The sequence below is a fragment of the Gossypium arboreum genome, chromosome 4 (assembly GCF_025698485.1).
Source record: "Gossypium arboreum isolate Shixiya-1 chromosome 4, ASM2569848v2, whole genome shotgun sequence".
Taxonomy (NCBI): domain Eukaryota; kingdom Viridiplantae; phylum Streptophyta; class Magnoliopsida; order Malvales; family Malvaceae; genus Gossypium; species Gossypium arboreum.
The window spans coordinates 106,770,415-106,790,219 of NC_069073.1; the positions used below are offsets into that span (position 1 = coordinate 106,770,415).

At 33.1% G+C, this 19,805-nt stretch overlaps 1 protein-coding gene across 1 annotated transcript; it reads left to right on the plus strand.

Moving 5' to 3' along the window:
* The first annotated feature begins 6,326 nt into the window (after window positions 1-6,326).
* LOC108460920 (protein PLASTID MOVEMENT IMPAIRED 1) lies at window positions 6,327-9,591 on the plus strand. The gene has a single exon (XM_017760625.2). It carries the CDS (start codon window positions 6,852-6,854, stop codon window positions 9,399-9,401), a length of 2,550 nt encoding a protein of 849 aa, XP_017616114.1. The 5' UTR covers window positions 6,327-6,851; the 3' UTR covers window positions 9,402-9,591.
* The last annotated feature ends 10,214 nt before the right edge of the window (window positions 9,592-19,805 follow it).

Below are 19,805 nucleotides of genomic sequence, written 5' to 3' on the forward strand. Positions count from 1 at the left end.
TATAATCACGTGCACAAATGCCTTCGGGTCTTAGCCCGGATAGAATAACTCGCACGAATGCCTTGGTCTTAGCAGGATATAGCCACTAGCACAATTGCCTTGGGTTTTAACCGGATATAATTTCCAGCATAATTGTCTTGAGGCTTAGCCGGATATTATTCAATTTCTCATGTACACATACATCAATAATCATTGGACATACATATTTCATTTTCGTTACTAAGGCTCAAACGCACATATAATCACAAGCATATTCTCCTTGGGACTTAGCGGGTATCATTCAATTTCTCATACACACATAAATCAATAATCATACACATCCATACTTCATCTCACATAATTCAAGTAAGGTCACTTCTTGAGGACTTACCTCGGATGTTGTCGAACGGCTTTTTCGGCTATTCGATCACCTTTTCCTTCCCTTGTCCAATTGTGGCCCTCTTAGCTCTTGAGCTAATTCAAACAAATTCAATTTATTAAAACCTCATTGTGCTTGCTTATGGCGAATATGACAAGGATTTTAAATGGTCATATGGCCACTCTTTAGCTTGAATACACAATGGTCATGCACATTTTATACTACATCAAGCAATTCAATACAATTTATTTGAGCATCAAGGAAATGCTAAGGCCTTCAATAGGCTACCCAAGGCGAATATTCATGTACATGTTGAGGTCAATTTTGCACTTAATACCTCACAAAACAGCATGCAATTTACTAATTAATGCTTTGCACATTGTGGCCCAAAACTTATAATATAGCATCAAGCACTTATATGTGTGCTAGGTAGGTCAATTGTGCTTGCAATTTCACAAGCATTCTTCCACATTTTCTTCTTTAAACCAATATATTCATCACTTAGTTCATAACCAAACATAATGTGCAATCATATATATGCATATATGAGCATGGCGAATTTTCAAGGTGTCCATAGCCATCCAAAACACAAATTTTAACTAACATGCAAGAAGCATGAATCATGCTCAAGAATGCATCATGGCCGAATATGACAATCATGCTCCTTTTCAACTTCAATCATGATAAAACAAAGAGAAAACTCAAAATCTTACTCAAGAGTAGACAATCCATCATTGCATGCATCATCATCAAGCTTCACACTTAGCATGCAATGGCTTTATCACTATAACAACTTTGGCCAAATACCATTTCCATGGCATAACAAAGATTTGAGCCATGGCTAACATGTACATCAAGTTAGCAACCAAAACATGCATGAAACTCCCAACACAACCTCATACATACCTTAATCTTGATGCAAATTTAGCCAAATCACCTTCTAGATCTCTTCTAAACAAAGGAAATGAAGCAAAAATCCTTTTTCCTCTTAGTATTTTCGGCCAAAAGGAGAGAGCAAGCATGAACAAATTTTTTTTTTTGTTTTCTTCTTGGTTGCACCAAGAATGGGGTATGCTACTCTCTCACACACATTTTTTTTCATTCTTTTCTTACCCATGCTTATTTGTTTACTATTTCTCCCTAATGCCCAACAAAACATGTTTCATGACATGTTTAACCCATATCTCTTTGTCATGGCGGCCATTACTTGTAAAAGGGGAATTTGACATGCAAGTCCATTATTTTGCATGCATGCTTTAATTAGTCATCACCCTTTCCCTATCGTATTTTCAAAGTTCACTACTAAGTCCTTTCTAGTGGAATTCACCTTTATAACACTAAATCAATCATCAAAAAATGTCATACATGAATACACACATATTATAGGCATCGAAATAAATTTTAAATTATTGTTATGCCTCGGTTTTGTGGTCCCGAAACCACATTCCGGCTAGGGTCTATTTTGGGCTGTCACAACATGCATATGTATGTTTGTATATTCGGCAACCATCCTCACTTATTACCCATTTAGTCAACAATCTAAGCCAAGATAAGGCTTCAATATGGTTGCCTCTAACCGAATACATGCACACCAATCTACTTCATTTGGCCGAATATGCATGTCTATGTTGAGGCCAATTTTACACTTAATACTACACAAAAAAAAGCATACATTTTACTAACTAACGATTACATATTGTAGCTCAATACACATCTCTCATTTACTTCATAACCAAACAACATCACAAGCAAATATACACCTTAAAATAGTACATGTGTCATACCAATTCATCATGTGCAAACATATATTCATGTAGGTGCAAGGGCGAATCTCAAGTTGTTTATATCCAAATATAAACACATATCCAAAGCTCAAATCTTACCTACCATGCAACATGCATGAATCATACTCATGGATATACCATGACCGAATACATCACAACACCATAATTTTGGTCATGATTAAGCAAAGAACTTAATGTCTTACTCAAAAATACAAAAAAGAAAGTCCAAGAGCCATCAATCCACCATCACATGTATCATTATCAAGCTTGATATTTAGCATGCAATGGCATTAACACCACATTTACTTTGGCCGAATTTCATTCCCATGACATAGCAAAGATTTGAACCATGGGCTACCAAGAACATCAAGCTAGCAACTAAAAACATGCATGAATCTCATGGCACAACCTCAAACATACCTTAATCTTGATGCAAGTATAGCCAATCTCTTCCTAATCCTCTTCCAAAACAAACATGAAGCAAAATTCCTTCCTTCCTCTAGTACTTTCGGTCAAGAGAGAATGAAAAGATGGATGAACAATTTTTTTCTTTTTTCTTCCACAATACACGGCAATGGGGGTTTCACTCACACACACACATTTTTTTCTTTCTTTATTACCCATACTTATTTGTTTATTGTTTCTCCCTAATGCACCAACAAAACATGTTTCATGACATGTTTAGCCCATGATTCCTTGTCATGGCCGGCCACTACAACTTGGGAGGGAATTTGACATGCAAGTCCTCCCCTTTGACTACATGCACTATTAGGTCCTTATAGATTAGCCTTTCACTTTTCAAAAGTGTCACACAAGTCCTACTAACTGAATTCACATGCAATCGGCTAAATCGGAACTTGAAATTTTCACACATTCATAATTACATATTCTAGACAATAAATATTACATTCAAACATTTCGGTGACTCGGTTTAGCGGTCTCGAAACCACTTCCCGACTAGGGTCAATTTTGGGCTGTCACACTAACACGGCCTAAGCCACCCCACACGGGCGTGTCCCTGTTGAGCCCAAGTTTAGTTCTACTTTTAGGATTTGAATTGGACATTTTGATATGTATTAAACTTGGTCTTAGCTTGATTTAAATGTCTTGTATTGGTTGGTGAAAGTGTTGAAGTGTTAATGTAGGTGAAAAACATATTGGATGAGAAAAGAGGCTTGAAAAATGACCTATTTTCTTCCACACGGGCAGAGACACGGGCGTGTGTCTTAGCCGTGTGTCACACATGGCCTAGCACATGGGCGTGTGGTCTGGCCGTGTGTCCTCTGCATCTTAAAAATTACAAAACAGAATGCTCAAGTATTTTCATACGGCCTAGGACAGAGGCGTGTGGCTTGGCCTTGTAACCCTTGCACCTATTTAATGTAAGTCAGTATGCTCACACGGCCTAGCACACAGGTATGTGGCTTGGCCATGTGACCGAAGTCAGTGAGAGCCCTAATTTGGACACGGGTTGGGACACGGCCGTGTGACCCTAATTCGAATGCCCACACGAACTGAGACACGGGAGTGTCTCTTAACTGTGTAAGCCAAACAGCCAGGCTACACATGCGTGTGTCCTCTGCACTTAGGAAAAATTTTTGAAGTTTTGCGAAAAATTTTCTGAATACTCAGTTTAGTCCAGACTTGTTTCTAATGCATATTTTGGGCCTTGAGGGCTCATACAAGGGACAATATGATTGATTATGATTAGTTTTTATATGAATATAAAATGGTATGAAATATTTGTATTTGATCTGTAAATTCTGGTAATGCTCTGTAACCCTATTCTGGCAACGGATATAGGTTAGGGGTGTTACACATATGTTTATTACAAATTTCCATTCCATATTTATCACTTATATTTCTACGTAGTCCATAAACTTTAATATAAGATAAATAAGATTATCTAAGGTACTTACCTTAATGGATGATCTAAAGCACTTAATCAAGTTTCCATGAGCTCTACTCCATCATCATTCAAGCTTATAATTTCCATAAATCATCATCTCCACATTTCTATACAAAAAAATACATTAAAAAATAATATAAATTCCTTCGAAACTTTCTCATGACAAATCATAGTAAATATCAAGCTAATGTAGGCGTAGGAAACCATTTCTTACCTTTTTAGAGCTTTCTCACTCAAGTATTCCACTAAAACCAATGAAATCCTAAGCTTTCATTTCTACAATTGGTGAAGGAAATAAGCTTAGGGGGTTTGATTTCATGAGGATTTCAACATTAACTCAAGGTGGGTAGTGGAATTTTTTAGAGAAAATGGAGAAATAATCAACAAGATGAAAAAGCAAAACAATGGAAACAATGGCTACTTCTACTGGCTGGAAAAGAATAGAAGATGGGGCCAATGGGAGTTCTTATTTCCTACAAAAATATCAACATGTGGGCTCTAACAACTTAAGTCTAAATTTGTCCATTTGAAGCACATTTCCTTAATATGGGGTTCTCACGGTTCAAAATAATTATAGATTCCAAATATCATATATAAATATCATTTCCATCATAAAATTATCTAGAATTTACCAAACTACCATTTTACGATAAAATTACCATATTTCCCTTTTTTACCCTTTTTAGCGATTTCTTCTCAAAGCTTGATACTTAAACCAATTCAAGTTCATAATTCATAATAAATCTTTAATATAAATCCTTGAGTGGTGAGAATTACAATTTTTCCCTTAACCTAGTAAAATTAAAAAATTACAATTTAGTCCTTATACTTTCAAATTTCTTTCAATTTAGTCCAAAATGGTTTACTTGACACTAACATATAATCCAATATGTTTCCATGGAAAATAATCATTGATAGCTCATTTTCCCATGGTGGTCAAAATTTCACTTGAGTCCTTAAACTTTTCAAAATTTATAATTTGGTCCTTTTGTCACATTTCTACGTGTAAATTCTTTTCAAAATTTTCTCATAGCAATTAAAAACTTTGATTCAATAAGGTTTCTTTATCCAACTCATTTTCCAAATTTTCTCACTGATTCACAGTATCCATTACTAGAATAGTGTCATGTGTCCAACCGAAAATTTTGGGATGTTACAAAACCTGAGTGAAAATTTTGGGATGTTACAAGATCTAAGTTTAGTTTGCAATGTGCAAACTACTTTTCATAAATATTATTTTTGTAACTGTATGAAATGTATTTGTTTTCGGTATTTATACTTTTTTATTTGTATATTTCATTTATATATGATCTGGTAACAATTGTGATATATTATGTTATTCCACTTTCACATATATATGTAGAATGACAAACCTAGAGGTGAAATTTGAAAGTGAGAATTCAAGTAGTAAGTCCAATGAAAGACATTGGACAGATGACGGAGAAAAAATGTTAGTTGAATACCTTGTTGAATTGTACCACTTAGGTAATCACAATGGTTATTGTGGCTTTAGGAAAAGATATCTATCTATACTTGAGAAAATGTTACAATTGAAATTTCCCTTTTCTTTTTTTTTTTCTAGTATCAAGCCTTACATTGACAATAGATTGAGGACTCTTAAAAAGAAGTGGTCAATTGTATCTGACATGATTTATGGTATGCACTCCAGCAACTTTAGACGAGATGCCATAAGAAGAGTGGTGATAGCAGAGCAAGCGGTTTGTGATGAATTTCTCAAAGTGATTATATAAAGTATTATGTTATTAAATTTGTCTTCATATTTAGTCATGTCTACTTATTAATTTAGTATGTATGCAGAGTCATAAGAACACAACCCCGTTCAAGTTCCATAATTTGAAGATTTGAATATCATGTATGGTAAAGATTGTGCTAATGGTAACGATGTCCAAAACAAGAACCGACATTATTGAGAGGATGGAAGAGGAGGATGATATGGTGGAAGAGAAAACAATGTAGGAGAAGGTGGCTTGAATGGAATTGAGAATGTTGGAATACTAGTAAATGATGATATGATGATGATGATGATAGCTAATCAAGGTCCTCGGCCATACTAGAATAGTCAAACTAGGGTATCATCTTTGTGGAGAAATGTGAAGTTTAATTATAAAATTAAAAAAAATTTAGAGATATATTAGAATTTATAAATTTTCATTAAAAAAATTTACAATCAATATAATTTAAATTTAAATTTATAAATGAAAATAAAAAAGTGAAAGACGATATATATTTTTATATTTTATATTATTTTAAAACTTCAATGATATTAAAGATTAAAATTTGGGTGTAAAAGTAAAACAAGCATAGGCCCATGTGACAAATAAATGCTGTCTCAGGTCAAAAAGAAATATAAAACTCAACAAAATTGGGGACTAGAAACTGAAGAAATTTCTGAAATGATCCATCCCCCGCTTCTGTAGAACCAATATTAAATTGTATGGGGACCATATTTGCTTCTCCTGCATCCCCATCACTCTCAAAACACGGAGTTGGAGAGGGAGAGAAAGCCAACGTTTTCCTCTTATCCTTCACATGTTTATCATCTCCCTTTGGTGGCAGTGACTGGTAAATTCTATTGAAAGGACCAGAAACAGCCACTTCTCATCCTCTTTCACTGCACTTTCTCCACCACACATACTTTTCATCATCCTCCCTTTCATTTTCTCCACCACACAACAGCGTTTCATACCATGTCTTTTCCTTATCTTCTCATTTCATCTTCTTTTTTCCATTTCTCTGCAACACATTCCAACATCACCAATTCTTATTTTCATAACTCGACATGGCAACTGCAACGGGTCGGAGAAACTCCAATACTCAGCTTTTGGATGAACTGGAAGCACTTAGTCAATCCCTGTACCAATCCCACATCTCCACTACTCGAAGAACTGCTTCCCTTGCTCTTTCTCGGTCTTCTCTTCCACCTACTGATGAGGTCCCCGAAGTTAAATTTGAAGATAATAAGCACAGTGCTAGGCCCCGAGCTCGGCGTTTGTCTTTGTCACCTTGGCGTTCCAGACCAAAAGCTGACGACCAGAATGATAACCAGGTTCAGGCCACGAGACCAAATGAGCTAGAAGCGAAAGCTGTGTCAACTGAAAAGAAAGGGATATGGAATTGGAAGCCGATTCGAGCGCTTACGCATATCGGGATGCAAAAGCTGAGCTGCTTGTTATCTGTTGAAGTTGTGACTGCGCAAGGCCTTCCTGCTTCCATGAATGGCCTGCGACTTTCCGTTTGTGTTCGGAAGAAAGAAACCAAAGATGGAGCTGTTAACACCATGCCGTCACGGGTATCACAAGGAGCTGCGGATTTTGAAGAGACTCTTTTTGTTAGGTGCCATGTATATTGCAGTTCTGGCAATGGAAAGCCTACGAAATTTGAGCCTCGTCCGTTTTGGATCTATCTGGTTGCTGTTGATGCTGAAGAGCTTGATTTTGGGAGAAACACTGTGGATTTGAGTCTCCTTATTCAGGAGTCTGTGGAGAAGAGCTACGAAGGAACTCGGGTTCGGCAATGGGACATGAGTTTCAATCTATTAGGGAAGGCGAAAGGGGGAGAACTCATTGTGAAATTGGGATTTCAGATCATGGAAAAAGATGGAGGAATTGGTATTTACAATCAAGCCTCGGGGGGATTGCAAAGCACCAAATCCAAGAATTTTTCAGCATCTTTTGCTCGTAAGCAATCGAAAACATCTTTTAGTGTTCCTAGTCCGAGGATGATGAGCCGATCAGAAGCTTGGACTCCTTCACAAACAGGGGTGACACCTGATCTTCAAGGACTAGATGATTTGAACCTCGATGAACCGGCGACGGTTCCTTCATCCTCTGTCTGCGTTCAGAAATCAGAAGAACCGGAAAAGATGGAAGAGATTGACCTCCCAGAGTTTGATGTTGAAGACAAGGGGGTCGAAATTCAAGAGAAAGAACTCAAAGAAGCCGAGGAAGAAGAACCCGAAGACAATAAATCAGTTTCAAGTGAGGTTGTCAAGGAGATGGTGAATGATCAGTTACATAAGACAAGGTTAACTGAGCTTGATTCGATTGCCCGGCAGATTAAAGCTCTTGAATCTATGATGGGGGATGAAAAGATTGTCAAGGCTGATGAAGAAACAGAATCACAAAGGCTGGATGCTGATGAAGAAACTGTAACAAGGGAATTTCTCCAGATGTTAGAGGATGAAGGAAGCAATGAATTTAAAGATATTCCACATTTTCAACTCGACAAAGCTGAGGATGATACCGCTGGTGATTCTGATTCTAAAGCTTATCTCCCTGATCTAGGAAAGGGGCTAGGCTGTGTGGTTCAAACAAGAGATGGAGGCTACTTAGCTGCTGTGAATCCATTGGATTCCTTGGTTGCTAGAAAAGACATGCCAAAATTAGCTATGCAGGTGTCGAAACCACTGGTTATACCATCAGATAAATCATTGAATGGTTTTGAACTATTTCAGAAGATGGCAGCCGTTGGAGTTGAGAAACTCAGCTCCCAGATTTCATCTTCGATGCCGCTGGATGAAATAATGGGTAAAACTGCAGAGCAGATAGCTTTTGAAGGAATTGCTTCTTCTATTATCCAAGGGAGAAACAAGGAAGGTGCTAACTCGAGTGCAGCTCGCACCATTGCAGCTGTAAAAGTCATGGCGACTGCGATGAACACCGGCAGGAAAGAGAGGATCGCGACTGGGATTTGGAATGTGAGCGAAAACCCATTGACGGCTGAGGAAATTCTAACGTTTTCGCTGCAAAAGATTGAGGGAATGGCAGTTGAAGCCTTGAAAGTACAAGCAGAAATGGCAGAAGAAGAACCACCTTTCGATGTTTCAGCTTTCAGTGGAAAGGCAATAACACAAGATCAACCACTTGATTCTGCTATTCCACTTGAGAATTGGACTAAGGACTACGGCTTGACTTCTTCCGAAGATCAGCTAGGCGACCCGGAAACACTGACGCTAGCATTGGTCGTGCAACTACGTGACCCCTTAAGGCGATACGAGGCAGTTGGAGGCCCTGTATTAGCACTCGTTCATGCGTCAAGTGGTGACATCGAACCAAAGAAGAATGACGAAGAAAAGAGGTTTAAAGTGATGAGTTTGCATGTTGGAGGCTTGAAGGTAGGAACACCTGGAAAAAGGAACATATGGGATAGCGAAAGGCACAGGCTAACTGCGATGCAGTGGCTCGTAGCATACGGATTGGGCAAGTCTGGAAGAAAAGGTAAACAAGTAGTGTCAAAGGGACAAGATTTGTTGTGGAGCCTTTCCTCGAGAGTAATGGCCGACATGTGGCTCAAAACAATGAGAAACCCGGATGTTAAGTTTGCAAAGTGAAGTACCCGGAGGAACAAAGCACTGGAACCTGGAGGTTGCAGCAGCATCACCTTTTCTTCAAAATTTGAAGTTTAATAAAGCTTTTTTCTTAATTGAGATTGATGCACTTGTAAGTAAACTTTATTTGTAGATATATATATAATTCACAAGAGTAAAATACAATTTTCTTGTTCCTATTTTTGTTAAACAAGTTGATAACTTGTGAAATGCAATAATTATAGTCAAATATTAGATGAAGAGTTTCCATTTACTTGAATTCAAATTTAATAATTATCATCAACAATTTCAAGCCTCCAACATAGGCAGTACATGGAGAGCAATGGAGGCACTCTATGACTCCGGCAAGGCTAGAGCTATTGGAGTTAGCAATTTCTCTTCCAATAAGCTTAGAGATCTATTGGAGGTGGCTTGCATTCCCCCTGCTGTGGTTCAATTTGAATGTCATCTATGGCAACAGCTTAGTATTATGGCACATCAAGTTGTGGGTAAAGAAAAAAGTATGTAAAAAGGTATATTTGAAATTAATAGACCATTACTGCGATCTAAGTTAAGTGATTGGAAAGGGTGATAGGGAAGTGAGCATTTCTCATACACCAAATATGGAAACAGAAAATAAATAGAACATATCGGAATTGTTTATGTTTGTGAAATATATTCACTCTCTTCAACAATTACAACAAGTCTCTCCCCGACATGGATTTATATTTAATAGAAATACAATAACTTGTTTACAATATAATAATAGAGAATAAACCAAACGTGGACTCTTGTCAGCTAATCTCATATAATTTCAATCCAATCTAAATGTTCATGTTGCAAAGGATTGTCTCGGGTGTTTTAATTCGATTCAATCTTCCATGCGAGTTTCTCAATTAATATGACTTTCATTGTTGAGCTAACACCATCCTCCAAATAATCAACGTGACTCATTCAAATCGTTCAATAAATTGTTAACAGTGCTAGGGAAATGATTACTTCCCTAAGCACTCAAAGGTCAATTTCATATTTTTAATAATATTTATAAAAATTTTATATTAAAATCAAATTAAATGGTTTGTCCCAAATTCAAATTTTATAATAGTATTATTTTACTAAAATACAAAAGATAAAAATACTACTATATTAATATTTATTACATTGTAAAAGTAAGGGCATTTTAATAATTTCAAAATTGAACTTATACCCAATTAACTTTAGTTACCAATTTAGTTAAATACTTAATATAAGTATAATACATTATGTTGAAGGACAAAATTACACAAGCCTCAATTTCTTTTTCATATTTATATTTAAATATTATAAATTTGTGTTGATTGAGTTCTAGCTCAATTGATATCAACATTGTTGATAATGTAAAAAGACGTGGGTTTGAGTATAATGAAATTTATTATCTTCTAATTTAAAAGTTGAAGAGAAATTATAAATAGTTTTAAGCATTGTATAAAAAAAATAAAGACTAGATCTCCAATTAGAATCCAATAAACTTTTAGACCAAATTATAGCCAAACCCAATTGTTTTTATTTATTAACTCATATTTCTTTTCTTATATTTATTAATTCTAGAAACTTCAAATAACATGGAGCTATTATCTTAAAAGTTAAAAGGTATTTTAGATGGTCTAGGTAAATAAATAAGATTTTTTTTCTTTCTATTTTTCACCTTTATTTATTTATAATACGGGAAGAACTAATGAATTAGGGTGATGACTTTAGTAAATCATCAAGTTTTGAGACGTGATTCAACATTCAATCAACAGTATTCAACTCAACAATATTTGTATAGTCTCTTTTTTATTTTGGTATTGTAAATGATGTAATTATTATTGAAATTTGGAATGAACGGAAGTATTGAACTTGTACCAAATGGTTAATGCACAAATAGGTGGTAACATTGTGACTTGAATCGATAGAGAGTGGCATTGTGACCTCTAACTTCTGAAGTTGTAATGACATTCACTATTTTGATAAGGTCACGACGTAACATCCATGACGACCCAGCATCGATCTGATAATTTTAAAATTTTATGTTTTAGTCCTCATTTGATTATATATCATGTGTTAATGATGTATTGAGCTTGATATTATGTATACATTGTTGAATTAAATCGCAGTTGAGGTCGTAATTACCCCAATCATGAATGTGACATTTCTTAACTTGAACCCGATAATCGAGTCAAGTATCAAGTGTTATATGATTAAAGGTTTCTTTTTCGTACACCAAATATTTGGTGCATATAGAATCGTTGAATAATTTATGGGATGGGATGATGAAATATGAGGAAAGGGTACATCACATTAGGGATGCTAATATAATAAAGGGTAAACTTTAAAATAGTCACTTTTGTTTATCTAATGTTACATTTTAGTCATTTATGTTTGAAATGTTACGTTTTAGTCACTTACATTAACGTGTTGTAACATTTTAGTTACTGAGCCATTAATTGCCATTAACGGTGTAACGGTAAGTTGACGTGGCATACTAAAACGTACCATTTCAAACATAATTTAACCTAAAATTTTTATTTGAAATGATGATTTAATGTACTACATCAGCTTTTACAAAAAAAAAATGTACCACGTCAGCTAATTGTTATACTGTTAACGACAATTAACAGCTCAGTGACTAAAATATTACAACATATTAACGTAAGTAATTAACACATAACATTTTAAATATAAGTAGTTAAAATATAATATGAAGTAAATAAAACAACTATTTTAATAATTTACCTCGTAATAAAATACTCTAGAATTTGGAAAAAGTATATTTGGAATGGTGCTGCTTCATAAGTACCGATATTCAGTGTAATTTTTATATTTTGATTGCGTCCACAGCTTGATGTCAAATATTTATCTCCAAATGTAGCAATATTAATAAAATATTTTTCATCAATAAAGAGTTTTTATCATTTTTTTAAAATTAGGTTTTAATGTCAAATCCTGCATGTGATTTTATATTTTTAATTTATTAAATAATATATTTTACAATTTCAAATATATATTTACGCTAATTAAATTTAATTCATTAAATAATATATTTTAAAATTTCAAATATATATTTAAACTAAAGGTCAATTAATTTTAAAAACATTTGAGGAAATAAAATAAATTTTTAAAATAATAAGAAAAATGAAATAATACTTAAAAACTATTTGGAACTATATAAGAAATTAAATACAAAAATATTTACACTAAATTAATATTTAATAATAACAATTAAAAATAATTGTTGAAATTTGATTTCTTCAAAACAAATCTACAAACATTTTTACTTGCACTAAATAAATAATAAATTGATAAATAAACAACAGATTTAATACTGCGTGCTTTGGATAGTAAAAATAATTTACAAAAATAAAAAATAATATTATATTATCTCATTGTAAATTAAAATAATAATTTATCTCTCTGATGCCATTTTTGTTTGAATATTATTCGATATTACTTCTTTAAAGAATCATTGCTTTAATACTCCATTCATTTTATATAATTTTAAATTATTATTGTTAACAATCTTCATTTTTTTACCTTTATTTTTCTTATATGCTACTTGACTGAATATACCTAACTACTAAATGTTATTTATAAAGTTAAAGATAAATTTTAATTGGTATATAACTCTAATACTAATTAAGTGATAATTAAAATGCTTAAAATTCTATTTCAATTAATAACTCTAATTTTCATAAATAAAATTATCACAACTTTTTTAAATAAAAGTCATTTTTTATAATAATGTCAAAATTAAATTATAATTAAATTTAACTAATAATTGTAAATTAAATAATAATTATAATTATAACAAATTTTTCCTTTATATTTGTTTAAAATTCTATTTAAGTAATAATTTTATTTTAAAATTAACTAAACTTTATATACATCATGTTATGAATATCTTATTAAGTGGATGTTCATCAAGATTAAGATAAGTTTTAGTATACTTTAAATTCTAATAGTAATTAGAAGTAGATCTTTACTCCATTTATACTTCTTATACCTATAAATAGAGACTTTGGAGAAGCATTGTAAACATTCTCATTAGTCAATAAAATACGCTCTTTTTTTTGTTCTCCTATTTTCTTTGTTATTTACTTTCTATCTTTTTATTTTATAACACGATATCAACACGATTCTCTTTTAATTATTTTTCTCCATAAGTCACAAAAATATCTCAAAATTTACTATTGTCGATTGCCTCCTAGAGCTGCTACTATTTTAATTGAGGCCTGCGCACTATAGGTAATCATTAGAGCTTTTAACCACCTAGGTACACATAAATCTCTAAATTTTTTTATGCTCTTTTATGCAAAGAAATTTATATAATCTTTACAATATTCAGAATAAGTTCTCAATTAAAATTACGTGAAAAAATATTACTAATGAGAACTTGTAAGAGAGAAAACTTATGTATGAAAAATCATTGGTTATGTACCTGTTGTACACCTGGAAAATAAGATCCACTCTCAAAGTTTACTATTAATAGATTTTAATTGGATTCAAAGTCTACTACTGGAATTTATTTTGTTTACTTCTTGATAAAATTGTCAAAACTCAACACAGAAAAAAAAAATACCATCTTTAAATATTAAATTAACTTGATATATGGTTTAAATATTTAAGATGGTCTTCTTTTAAGTTTTGATTACATGGGTTACATATTGTTTTAAGCATCTCATTTTTACATGAAAATAAATATTAACTGATTTATTTATGTCGCTATAGTAGGTTTTATAATTAAATAATATATTTGATTAAAACATATCTAGTATGCAAATTTGTGTTAATAAATTAATACATTTTATGTTTATTCGGATTTGATTTAGTTCAAAGAATTGTTAAAATAGTAGTCCATACGTTTTATATTATTCCATATGCTAATTATTTAGAGAAATGACATGAACAATTGTAAATGAAAAGTTCTATGAGTATGAATGATTGGATTTTGAATTAAATTTCTTACATGTTTATGATGATGGTTATGAAAGAATTTTTTTTTGGTTTTTATTATGTCATATTTTTATATTTGATATGTGACTTTTATTGATATATTTAATATAGGCTTGTTTCTATACATGACCTAGGCAATTATTATTGATAATTAACTGATTATGCAAAACTCTTGTTAAAAGGGTTCTAAAAGTATTTTGAATCGAACTCGAGACCTCTTGCACTCGAAGCGAGAATCATGCCACTAGACCAAATGCCCTACATTTGAAGATTTTGGTATATTCCTTGAAGCTAAAATTGCATATAATTATTTGAAAATTATATTTATTGACTTAGTGGCATTATATACTTTACATTAATTTAGACATTTCCAGTAGTAAATGTCACAATAGTACTTATATGTGGATACAGAATAAAAATGAATGATAATAAAAGTATCAATTTGTTACAATTTAGTACAATTGAAACACATATTAAAGTAAACCAGAAGTTTATTGATACAAATACATTTACTACTTGGCGTGATCAGTTAGACCATCTTGGATCATATATGATGCTAAAATTAATTGCGAATTCATATGAGAATTCATTAGAGAACCAAAAGATTCTTTAATTTAAAGAATTCTCATTTATTGCTTGTTCTTAATGAAAATCGATTGTTAGAAACTCACTAACTAAAGTTGAGATTTAATGTCTTGCAGTTCTGAAATGAATATAGGCCCATTCATCCACCATGTGGATGATTGTGATATTATATGATTTTGGTAGACGCATCTACAAAATAATCACATATGTGTTATCAACTTGCAACATGTCATTTGCAAGATTGCTTGTTTAAATAATTAATGTAATGCCCCAAAATTTTTGTTTTTGATTCTGAGGTGTTTTGACACAACTGTGTATCTGCTTCAGTAGTTAAGTGTTCTGGATGTGCGTGAGGGGTTCCTAAGTTCAAGCCATGACTTGGGCAAATTTTGGTATTTCTATGAACAAAGCCTTATCTCTAGTTAGTAGGCTTTTAAGTAATTGTTTGTAAAATGCTATTAGAATGGGCCTGCTGGTCTGGTGGTTAAGTGGAGTGTTAGTGTGTTGAAGGTCCTATGTTCAAACCCTTGCGCGAGCATGGATGATGTTTTTGCTCCAAATTTCGACTAGATTTGTGTAAAATTGGGTTTTTGAGTAGTTGCAGGTTAGTGGGAGTAGTGGTGAAATAATTAAGGGATTTTGGGAATTCTATCAAAATCTTTTTGCTGATTTCGGTTCATCCAAAATTCTATTTTCTCTTCCCAAAAATTTCTTCCATCGTTCTGACGTATTTTCACCCTTCTTCTGCCAAATTTTCATTGTTTCCTCATTCTTTTCTTTTGATTTCTTTTATGCCTTCATCGTGTTTGACGATTGAACTCACTCAATTCGGTAAGTATTCGTTTGTCACTTTCTCTCGTTCCGTAGTCAGTTTCTGAAAAAGGGTTATTTTGGTTCTTTCAAATTAGGTGAAAATCAAGTAGCGATTGGTGCTTCTGCAAAGATCTGAATGTTTGGCTTTCTAGTTCGTTGTCGGTAAGTAACCGAGTTCACTTTTTCAATGTTCTAAAGTTTCATTGTGAAATATTCTCGGTTTAGTTTTTGTTTGTGCAGTTAAAATCGACCTTGGTAATGTCTATTATAGGTTCTGGAGATACGAGATTATGTGTAGGAGCGAAGTCATAATAGGTGTGTACTCGATTGCACAAAAAATGAGGTTTTGACGAAAGCCAAAAACCCTATTATCGACTCTACACGAACAAGTGGTGTCCCGTATGGTAGGCCGTGTGATGGACACGGGCGTGTGTTCGACAAGGCCAGGCCGTGCATGCATGACACGGCTGTGTGATGGTCAAGCAGGCAGTGTGCGACACACGGCTAGACTGAATTGGGCCATGTGGGCTACACGGGCGTGTGGGATTTTGGACCAGGCAAGGAAAATTTGGGCTGTGTGGGCCCACACGGGCAGGCCACATGAGCGTGTGAGCTCATTTTCACTGAATTGATTGCTAAGGTTGCACGGGTCACCCAAGTTGACTGTGAACCTACTGTAAGGTCGGTAAACATCACTTAGACCTCTAATTGTGTGAACTGATTGATTGATTAATGTATAGTGAGTATGATAATAGTATGCATGTATACTGAACTGGTTATATGTACTGATATCATGAGTTAGCATGCCATGATTTGTATGTTGCATTGCATGGGGTTGAGTTGATTATATTCAGAGGAAGTGTACTAAAAGGCTCTCAAGCCTAATATACTGGTAGCTCAGTTGTAAATTACTGATTTGTGCGTCATTCTGTGCTACTTGGAGTGTAGGGATGGGTGGGTTGATTTAATCTCCACATGAAGTGTAGGGTTGGACGGAGATGGTGTGTAGAGGCTGGTTGGGTAGGACTTGTTACTGAATACTGCATGACTGCTACTGATACTATGATGGGCAAGGCCCTAATGCATACTGATACTGTGATGGGTTAAGGCCCTAATGCATACTAGTACTGAGATGGACTAAGGCCAAACTGTTAATTGATACCGAGAAGGGCTTAGGCCCAGGACTATTTTAACTGTGCACTGTGTTTTACTATCATTTGTTTTCTGTGGGATTACACACTGAGTTTATATAAACTCACCCTTTTGTTTAAATGTACACAAGTAATCCTCAGATCTAGAAGGATCGGTGCGGCGGAGACTTCGACGGTGACCACAATTTTGGACTGTTAAGGATTTAAACATGAGTCTTAGTTTTATTTCTACTTTATTTTTATTGGTTAAAATTTTGGGTTGTAAATTGCACTTCTGGACTTTTGCTTGGTTTTGGGATTTCAGTTTTTCTTTACTTTATGGATTTTAAACTGCTAGATATAGGAAACTTCGGTTTTCAAAAGAAACAAATGTTTCATTAAGAAATGCACGATTACTTAAACTGTTTTAAAAGCTTCCGCGACGAATAACATTTTAAAACCACCGACTAAATGAGTAACACGATTTAGAAACTAACAAGAGATAAAGTAAAGTATTTTAAACGAATAATGGTTTTGTCGTGATGGCACGATTTTCAAACACTCGATCATGTGACATCTCTAGATTTGGCCATAACGTCTAGGCCGGATTTAGGGTATTACAATTAATTTCAGATCATGCAATTAAGCTTGCTAATACTAATGAGTTTATATCTAAGTCTTTTATTGATTGAGTTTGAAATTTTTTTGTAAAAGTTTATTATTTATGCGCATAATGATTTAGAGAAATTATTGATTGAGCGCCTCTAGTTAATGTCTAAACCATTACTTATGAGAACTAAACTTCATATTTCAACATGAGATTATGTTGATTTACGTGTTGTATGCATCAAGCCAATAAGTTATAAATACTTCCCATTACAATTGATTTTTGGTCAAGAGCTAAATTTTCTCATCTTTGAATTTTTGTATGTGCGTATATGTTCCAATTGCTCCACTATAACAAAGAAGAGTGAATATTCAAAGAAAGTTAGGAATATATATATTAATTAAGAGTTTCGTATTATTATATGTTTTAAATATATTGGAGATTCAATTATGACATGATTTATGATTATTATTTTGATTTGATAGTTTTCTCGACATTAGGGGGAGGGAAATAATAACTTGTAATGAGTTAAGGGGGAGAGTAATTTGAACCAGAAGTTCAACAAGGATAACTCATTACAAGTTCTAAATATGAAAATTCTCATAAAAGATAAATAAATCTAGATGGTTATATAGTGAAGGCGAATGTTCCAGAAGAGGCCCAATATATAACTAATAAGTAAAACTCTAGAAGAGATTCAAGTACCTAAAATTGAAGATTAAAACAGTGAAAATAGGATATCTCAATAAGTTATGTCAATTCGAAAAAATGTAGAATTGATAATAAAATTGGTTGACAATGGTTTTGTATGTAATATTATTGTTGAAATAATGAAATAAAAGGAGGATCTTGAATAAATCTATTAATAAATATATATATGGAATAGACTATTCAAAATAGAAAGATACAACTCAAGTACAATTAAATTCGTGGAGTTTTTGGACCAATAGTCCAAATATCTAAAAGTATAAATGTAACAACCCGTTTTCAGTGAAATTGAAATAGTGGTTTCGGGACCAAAATTCGAGTCCTGAAGAAAAATTATATTAATATTATTTCATGGTCTGCATTATGATTGAAATATTGTATGAAAATTTCATAGAGAAAATTTAATCGGTTACATGTTTAATGATAAAAGGACCAAATTACATAACATGCAAAAGTTGAATTCTAGTAGCTACAGGGATCAAATAGCTACAGAATTCAAAATTAGAGGTCTTTATATGGAAAATAAACTAATTAGTGGAGTTAGTAGATAAGTATGATTAATCATCATTGGAAAATTCAATAAAGAAAATGATGAAATTGGAAAGTAAAAGATAAAAAGATGATAAATAATAAAATAAAACAAAATATCATCATTTTATCATCTTTCCTAAGATTTAAGACATGGAAACCCCAGCTATGGGTGTTGATCTCAAGAAAACTATTTTGGCTTAATTAGGTAAGTATTCTTATCCCGTTTTTAGTAATTTTTATATTTTCGAGATCGTAATAGCTTAATCCAGCTATCTCGGAGATTAATTTGTAAAGTTATCAAAGTATTAGGGTTTTGCCATCGATGAATATAGTTGAATAATGAAGTTTTATGGTAGAAAATGAAAGGCTGTTGATAGATAAACAACTTTTGTAAAGTGAAATTTGATAAAATTAAGATTTAGAGACTAAATTGTAAAGATGGAAAATTCATACAAAAATTTGATTTTTGTGAAATACATGACTCTTATTGTTATATGTAAAAATCAGCTAGGCTTGGAATAATGATTAAATTGCATGAATTTCATTTTTCGAGCCTAGGGATGAAACCAGAATTAATTAAAAGTATAGGGGTAAAATGGTAATTTTTCCTAATATGTGAATTAGATTAAAATGAGTATGAATTGTATTAAATTAATTTTAAGTTTATTCATATGATCTGGGTAGACCAAAAACGAAGTTAGATTGAGAAAAAGAAAAAGTTTCAGATTAGTAGATTTTGCATACGAGAACATTTGTCAAGGTAAGTTCGTGTAACTAAATTGTATGTTTATATTTTTGAATTGAATGTGTGTATGTGATTGTATTATTTCCATGTATATGAAATTAATCACATAACTGACGATAACTGGCAAGTATTAAGTTTTGTTTGAATAAATAAAATTCGATGGATACAGGGTTCCCGAATCGGTGGTGGTCCTGCATATGTTGCGGACACACCACAACTTGAAAGGGGGTCCCATTATTAGCTCTCATGGGCTTCCCATTATATGGTTCTTGCAAGCTTCCCAATACATAACTCTTTAGAGCATCCCAATTGGTTGTGATCCTGCATATGTTGTGGAC

Coding starts and splice junctions, on each gene's coding strand:
- LOC108460920 (XM_017760625.2), top strand. CDS start 6,852: ATGGCAACTGCAACGGGTCGGAGAAACTCCAATACTCAGCTTTTGGAT.